At 38.5% G+C, this 8905-nt stretch overlaps 1 protein-coding gene across 1 annotated transcript in view; it reads right to left on the bottom strand.

Moving 5' to 3' along the window:
• Positions 1-5137: 5137 nt before the first annotated feature.
• Positions 5138-8905, bottom strand: part of PARG (poly(ADP-ribose) glycohydrolase) — a 70484-nt gene continuing 66716 nt past the window's right edge. Inside the window, exon 19 of the mRNA XM_069797627.1 lies at positions 5138-8661. Within this exon, the coding sequence (XP_069653728.1) occupies positions 8492-8661 (170 nt within the window). The 3' untranslated portion in view covers positions 5138-8491. The remainder of the gene's footprint in view (positions 8662-8905) is intronic.

Here is an 8905-nt window from a genome sequence, read left to right as displayed (position 1 = left end):
ATTTTTTATTTTTATTTTTTTTACCTTTCTCCTGAAAATGCAAAAGTTTTGATTTTCCACAGAATGTAAGATCAAACATCCCTTCATTCCTGAGCCACATTTGCCACAGGTCAAGTAATTATGAATGAAAATGCCACTTTGTTTATATGAGTTCAGCTTATGACAGAGATTAAGTTATGAAATTTGTACTCCTGGCATCTTATTAATACTGCTCTGCTGTAAAATCCCTCAGGCAACAGGCGAAATAATGACTTAAAACTGCAACAAGATAATTACCTTACAGTGCAGGCATTTTGAAGATAGACTTGGCTCTGGATTTGAAAATACAATTTTTTTAGGACCTTATCCTTTATATAAAAGGGTGTGAAACACTTACAATTACCTAAATTTATTTCTATGACATTTTGGTTTAGATCTAATCAATTCCTAGTACATTAAGGAAAATCTTGTCATTATTCAATAATGGGATTTAGCTATTCAAAGCAATTTTCTTAACCTTTGATTTTGAAAAGGTAACTCTTCAAACCTTAGCAAAATTAACTTTGTGCCACGGTGAATACTTTGATATATACAATATCTGTATTGTGTCTGGTGTGCCAAGATGCTTTGATGAATGAAAGAAATTGGCAGTTTCAGCACTTCCCTTCAACTTCCAGCCGAAAGCCTAGTGTACACGCGCAGAGGAGCAAAGTCCTCGCTGATACAAAGCCAGGGAGGAAGGTTCTTCTGAAGCATCTCTAAAGCAGATGACATAAACTACATCTAAATCTTAAGTGGGCACTCTTCAAAATTAATTGATTTGATTTAGCTTCCTCTGCTTTCAAATGCAAGTAAACAAAGCTTCTTTCTGCTTAGTTATAATCCCCACTAATGTCATAGTTCAAGATCATGAACTCTCCCAACTGTCCCTTTGTAGGTAACACCTAATGTGGAAATAGCACAACAGGTTAATTCAACAAATGAGTTTCCTTTACGAGTGGAGCAGGTCAAATTCCTGCAATGGGAAAAGATCTTGATAGTGCATTTCATCCTTGTCAGTCCTGCAAAGCCAATATGTGCCAGAGGGGACACCCTGCCTTCCCTGCGCACGGAGACAAGTTTCTCACTTGCCCAGTTACTGAAGATTACAAAAGGGGACAGCAGCTACTCAGGACCATTAACACGGGAACATTGTTACTGATGAAGATGCACAAGCCGATGGAAATACTTCACTGAAAACCTACTTTCTGGTGTTCAGCTACACAAAGCAAAACCACTTGACCTAACGAGGCAGCCTGGAGAAAATTTTCCATGAATTTCTTATTCCCAATTCTAAAGTTGCAATGTTCTGGCCTTGTAAGGTGCTTACGCTTGCCATTTCTCCACTGAGCTCCAAAATGAACACGACTTCCCTCAACACAGTCAGAGCTCACATCGCTGTTTTCAGGAAAACATCACCTTTCTTTTTTTTTTTTTTTTTTTTTTTTTTTTCTCCCCTCCTGTAAGCAAAGCAAGACTACTATCAGCATCCAGTCAGGACAGTCTTTCACAAATGAAAAACATTAATCAAAAACCAGGCACCTAAGGAAACCCATACAGGTATTTCTTCTTGGTCACCAACATGTGGGAGATGGCAACCCACCAAAGGGGAACACAGAAACAAAAATCAGTTGCCTCCCTGAACTGTTTTCTGCCCTCTTTGCAAACACCTGCAAACTTGGAAAGTAAGGGCTAATCAGAAAAAAACTCCTCCCCTATAACTGGTCTTAATAATGGTTGCTGAGAGAATCTAAGTATTTTATTTGGAAAGCATGACTATAGCAGATTCCTGAAATAGATCTGAAAACGTTGAAGTTTACCCCTGATTCTGCCTTTGTTTTCTTGGTTTGGTTTGTTTTTAACAGGTACTATTAGCAATTTCTGAGAATAAACTTCACTGCTCCCCAACAATGAAAATAATTTTCTATCTATCTCCATAAAGTGAGTGTAAAAGGTGAAAAGATTGCAGCTTTCCCCTTTTGCCTCTTAACACACCCCTCCACCCTGAAAAGGAGATGTCAGGTGCTCAATAGCCATTACAGAGCACAGCCAGCCAGGATTTACAGATGTTTAATTTCTCACATGCTCCAGCCATTGTTCCTAACATAAATTAAAGTTTACACAAAAGCTAGAAAACCTTGTACTTCCAGGCGAAAATACCAATAATGCCTTTAACCTTGAGCTAAGGTCAGACGTATTAAAAAAGTGACGACATAAGGATACACTAAAACAAACAGTTTACAATTTCTCCTAACTATCTTCCTACAAAAATGCTTTCAGAACAGAAGTTCAACATTTGTGTAGGGACAGTAATTAAATGCTAATACCTCTATGTATGTATTGCATCCAAACTGGTAGCATCTTGTGTGGCATTACATTCTCTTTCTTGGTAACACGGACTTCAAAACCAAACCTGCTCCACTGGTTTTTTGCTCTCTTCCTACTTAGCGAATGCAGTTTTTATCTGCGCAGAATCTCACTTTGATAATGTTAACTGCAAAAGGAGGCAGTTATAGTAAGTATAAGAATTCCAAGCAGTTACAGAAAGCAGCTTCTTAAGGAACAAAAAAAAGCCATCACTGAACTGGGCCTTCCATGTGACTATAACTGAGAACAGGGTAGTCAAAGTGTCTGTGGAAAGTTCGGTACAGGGTCAGTAGGTAGCTATCTGCTACGTGAATTCTCCAAGAGATTTACACAAACCAACATTTGCCACTCGGGCAGAAAGAGGAGTTTGGTCTTTTCAGTAATTTTTACCTAATCAGGCATGCTTTTACCATTTTACATCCAATGAAGAAATCCCCTTGTTGCATTCCATTGCTCTGAAAACTTAACATCAAAGTAGTCCTCTTAGATACTCCACAAGGAAAAAAAAAAAGGACAACGAATCTCCCATTTTAATATTGCCTGTTCAATTTACCGTTAAAAAAACCAAACCAAAACAAAACACAAACCCCTTTCTTTTTCTTGTTAGGCAGATAAGCTACGGAAAGGATTTTCAGTGCAACCTGTTCTCCATTTGATCAAGAGAAGAGCTGACTCTAAAGGCTGAGGTGTGTGAACTGCGGATCCCAGACAGCCGGCAAGCACGGTCAGATTGTAAAGACAGTGCAATCTCTCTCTCTGTTGTGCACAGGTTCCACTGTGCTCTGCTTGCTAGATATACAGTTGATTATCCATGTACTAATGATCTGCACTCCTTGTAGTTTGTGACAGCTCCTTTAAGCTTCTGCAATATATATATATCAACTAGCCAGCAAGCATATCTGCAACCCTAACAGGGTACCACAGCACTGCCAAGAGGACGTGGAACACACCAGCACTTCTTTTAACTGCGTACCAAGTGCCACTTCCCAGAACCACGTAATGTAACCCCAGCTGACAGCTCAGTTGAGCAGAAATTGATGGTATTGCTGTAATGGAGTTATCAGTGACAGATACCTCCTATGCAGCTTCCAGGTCACACTCACTTAAGCAATGATAAACGAGCACGAAACACTGTTAGCACAAAACAAGATCATAAATACTCAATTTGTAGTTAAAAAACCCCACCAACTTCAGACAGCGGTAGCATCTTGCATGATTTTATGGATGTTCTCACTCTTGTCAAAAACATACCACAAAATAGTGAAAGGAGACTTTTTGCAGGTTTAAAAAAAAGAAAGGAAAAAACCTCCAGTCATCCATCCAGAGCAAATATTACATCACCCTACACTGGCTAATACACAAATACATCGGTGAACCTTGCAGAGTTTGTAACAGCTTTTGGTATCCCAAGGTCTGACATCCATCTGTCCATCCTTCTGTCATAGAAAGCTGCTTAGGCTGAGAGGATGCAGACTGGAATGTAAATGTCAAAAGTTGTGAAATTCAGTTTTCTGGGACTCTTCTATCCAAGTACTGACATAGGTGGGAAGCCAATGGTTTGCAGTGAAGAAAAATTGGAAAAGTCCATGGGGAAGCAGCCCCTGCAATTGTGCTTTATCCCTAAGGAGTTATCTCCACAGGCTCCAGTTGCTTTTAAGAATGAATAAAGCATATTCCTGAGGGTGTTTGCTGATTACAGTTAGATCAGTGACAGCTTGGGACACAAAAGACTGGCAGCTGCTTCCCCGCTGCAGCAGCAGAGAACATGAGTGCCTTCTCCTGCTTCCCCATCACCTGGGATTTACCAGGTACAACACAAAGGGCATCAACCCTTCTCTACCCAGCCATCACGCTACCAGCGGTCCGTCATCTCCAGATTATCCAACACTTACCCAAACGCCTCTCAGAGAGAGCGATAGCATTTTGGCTGTTTAGATGAGAAGCGTTAAATCTAAAAGCAGGAATGACAAACCACGCGTGGGGATGCACCGAGACCTAGCGTGCAGCAGCCAGCGAGCGCGTTGCACAGGGCACCCCTGCTCAGCCACGACCAAGCTGCGCACTCCTGCTCCCGTGGATGTGCCTGCTGGTCAACGTCTTCGTTACTGGCACTGCTGGGCTACAGACTAAATCCTTTAGTATTAACACTGCAAACTTTAAAAAGCCTGGCTACATCTAAAACCTTAGGAGCAATCAGAAATTGTATTTTATCCTAATTTTCTGTATTGCTAAAAAAATGAGTTCCTTACTGGCTTAAAACAAGATTTTTGAAAAACAGTTCTAAATCTTTTCATTTAGGAGGATGTCAGTCTCACTTTTACAAACCATGTAAACATTTATGCAACGTGTTCATTATTTATATCTTTTAAGGGTTTTATTTGCTTTTATTTAGTTGTATTTCCTTCAGGAAGTTCAAAGAATAATCAAACACCTACTTGCTTACCAAAAGCAAATTGGAAATTAACATTGAAATGTCTGCATATGGCCATACACCCATATGAAATTTTACACTCATGCCAACACCCTTCCAATTTACAGTAGTTACTTCCTTTTTAGATTGCTACACAGACAGGAGCAACCGCTACAATATTGTACAGTAAGAATAAATTACTTAGCTATATTTTATGTGTCAAAATACTTGCATTATTAAATTTACTGCTAGAACTATCTGTTGTATTGTCATGTACATTCAAATGTGCTGCAATTTCTCTGTCCTGCAAAGTGTATTACGAGACAAAGCACACAATATTGCTTCAGTCAGAATTTTTTAATCGTATTCCTACAAAATCATGTAAACAGTAGCATACAGATCCAGAAAAATCAATATAATATAATGGTGCATAAACTGTAAGTTTAGAAGAACGTCAGGAACACTTCAACAGTTTATAAATTAATATATACAGTAATGGGTACTCATCATTAGATAAGAACACCTCAAAACTGAGGAACTTAGGTGCAAGAGCTGTAAAACAACAGAAGTGCTCCGACACCAAACTTGACCATGAGGCGACATTGCAATCTACATGACTGCTTGTTGTCGTTTCATATTAAGCATTCGATTTAGCTGCTAGAAAGTATAAAACAAAAGTTTTGGTAGGAAGTTTATTTTTATTTGAAATCATATAGCAAACATCCCTAAAGTAATAAAAAACCCAAAAAATGGAATACTCCATAAACAGGTTTCTAGAAGAGTGAAACTGAAGCTTACTAGGCTGCACAAAGAGGTCATTGACATCTCCATTCCATGCTAGTTCAGAGCACCAAAAGGCATCTCTAGCTAAAGAAAACGTTTCAGGTAGTTTATAAATGGAGAGCGGTGGGTGGAGGGAAAAAGAAAGAAAGATGCAGAGCACGTATTGGGCTGATGCAAAATTCCTGCTTCCACATGCAGCATTCTGGGCAGTTTAGCTCTTTATTGAATTAGAAAGTCATGGGAATGTAACACCGTTGATAATTTGTTAACTCTGGCCTATTTTGCTTAAAAAACCCCTCCAAAACAATAAGGAAAAATATAATCTTCAGCCTGCCTGTGATCAAAGTCATATTCAAAGTGTTCTTACAACATTGCCCTTTACGAGATCAGGGACACACAGTAGAATGCAGGATATATCACTATTATTTAGATGACACATTAAACAGAAAATGAGTTATTACTTTCCTTTTCTCCTGTCTGTACAACCATATTTCACAGGGGGGAAAAAATAATAAAAGTATGGTAAACATATCCTAAGGAAATAAAAGGCATTCTTCCCCATATTAGAAAATTCTCAGATATCAGTGAAAATACGGACTGCATAAAAAGACTAGGATTTATCCTGGAAACACCTGACACTGCAAAAACTCTCTTAACTGGATACCCTATAACATGATTTTCAGAGAATCTTTCCAACATTAAATATATTTTTCTGTTTCTAGAGTTGAAGTAGAATTTTATGCCATCTTGTTTTGGTACATTTTTCATGCCTGACCAATCACTTCCCCTTACAATGAAAATTAATATTGCACTAATAAAGGTGCATTTATTTACAATAAAGGGGAAGTCATATCTAGCCACCTAAAGCTTTTTGCTGTATTTTCTTCCAGTTGTTTAGGAACAAATTCTGTTCACCTTTTCTATAGGAAATCCTGAGTGTAAGGTGAAGAACGTTTGGCAGATAGCACCAATTTTCCATCACTTGTCTTAATTAACAGGGTACATTTATCATCAGCAACACATCTAGAAGCACTACCATAGTTGAACCTAAATGCCCAAGTAAGAGCTTATTGTAAAACAGTTACGCCTGTTGCCAGAATCCGAGCCAACACTGAAACACCAGGAACAGTAGAAAAGATTTCCGCTAACTCTGAGGACGCAGGTTGCAAACACAGAAAAAGGCCTGAAATTCTAGCCCAAATCTTTTCCTTATAATGGATGGGGGTGGAGAAAACTACAGCTGGTGGGAAGAATAGAAAGAAACCCTTGAACTGCTGTTGTCTGTCACCTTCCAAGCAACACGCTTCCAAGCTGCCCACTTAGCATTAATGCAAAGGTGCAGCACTCTGAAGGTGTTTATAAACGACCCAAACCCTTTGCTATTGCTTCCACCAGAGCAGCTCAAGCAGCGAGTGCTTTATTGTAAGCCAGACTGCCAACAGCTTCCAGCATTTAATTACCATGTTATGTTTCAGGCTTGGAGAGGTTTATGTCTGACATTAGCCGACAGGATTTGTTGATATTAGAGCCCTAGTTCACTACATTTCCTGTTGCAGTTTTTACTTGTATTACTAAACTTGTAATAGCAACCATGACAGACCAGAAAATCTAACACAGAAGAGGCTAAACTTAGCAATTTGGGCTTAAACTTAAGCTGGGTTTAAACTACTAATAGACAAACATTTCATTGGATTGTACATAGTACATAGACCTGGAAAAGTTTTATCACAGATGTATCTGCAGCTTTGTGTAAACTATTAATGTACTAAAGCAACACTAATTTGGTATTCACAGAGATAGTAATAGCACAGTTTTTACACATCTTTTGCCCTCTCTTCATTGTTATTATTCCCACGCCTAAAAAGACACGGGCACAAACTCCTAACAAGACCTCATGTTCTTATCTGTATCCTGCAGACTTTCCTCCCACTAATATGTAAGTGATTTCCATTTCCTCACTCACGTTATCCCATGGGGATCTTATACTCACATATACGTGTACTGTGATAAAGGAGAACTGATATGACAATATAAACACAACTAGCAGACCTCAATTCAAATGATATCGCCAACAACAGTGAACCTTGAGAAACTCCAAATATACTAACACATCTAAGACCTTGTTCAACATTGTAACAGATAGCACCAGCAAAATGGTATTGAAGAGTGTCAGGTGAAAATGTTTCCCTCTGCTAACTTTGGTCACATTTCTCATTTTCCCACCCTCCCATACTTTGTTTTTTCTCTACTTCTTCATGCTAGCTTTTGTGTCTGATTTGATAAAGACAATGCAGTTGTGAAATGCATTATAGCTCCCCCAGAATCTTCCCATTTTTAACCATTTATTAAAAAAATAGATTTAAACCAGGACATTTTAAGTTAAACGAATGAAAAAGTTGATAAGAACAATGAAGATACCGTGGCAGTCTTAAGGAGGTAATCAAATTATGACAATTTTCAGTAAAAACGATCATTACAACCCTTCTCTCTAAAATCATCCCCAGAGTTACATGGCTGCCTGTACTCCAGCACTAAGCTTACATGAGAAATCTAAGTAAGATCTCTGAAAAATAAAGGCAAAGGAGCGTAGAGAAATCTTCTGAAGTCTTTCAGCAATCTCTTGACTGAAGTACAAATGTGTACCAAAAAATCCTGCTTAACAAGGTATAATGCAAACCAGATCTACCGAAGAAATCTTTTCTGTACACATATGAACAAGGTTTTCATGTCCGAAACCATCAAACAAAAAAAATCTCGTCTCTCAAAGGTGGTTTTTTTTTGTTTGAGTGTTATACATAACTACCAATGCAGTCAATATATATTAAGTTAAGCCAATTCATACATTATACCCAGCAATTCACACAATATACCAGTGGGAGGAGATGAACAATATTCTGGTTGAATACATTTACTTCAATCCTCGAAGCACAACCCTTTTTCTTCTTCATCATCATCATCAGTAGAATCTGCATAGGACTCAATGGTGTTGTACATGAAAGAGTACAGCTTGACATCTGGTCCTGAAGTAGAACAGCTTCTGCATTCTTCATTGTAATATCTCAGTAACAGCCTATAAATGTCCCCTTAAAAATAAAAAGAAATAAAAACCATGTAAGATCATGCCATATGAAGAATGTATGATTGCAAATGAAGACTAGAAATGCACACTCACACTGAGATAGTGGCTAGGAGCATCTCTTTAAATGAGCAGTGAAAGAGGAGGTAGACAACTGTATGAGGGGAACGTAACTGTTTCCAAGTTTGTTCAAAACAGAGTGAGCTCCCTCAACTTCCTGCTGAGCTTTCTGCACAAGCTATCTGAACGTT

Source organism: Haliaeetus albicilla, chromosome 11, assembly GCF_947461875.1.
Source record: "Haliaeetus albicilla chromosome 11, bHalAlb1.1, whole genome shotgun sequence".
Lineage (NCBI taxonomy): Eukaryota > Metazoa > Chordata > Aves > Accipitriformes > Accipitridae > Haliaeetus > Haliaeetus albicilla.
The sequence above is the reverse complement of the archived record's forward strand: the minus strand, read 5'-3'. Positions and strand labels throughout refer to the sequence as shown.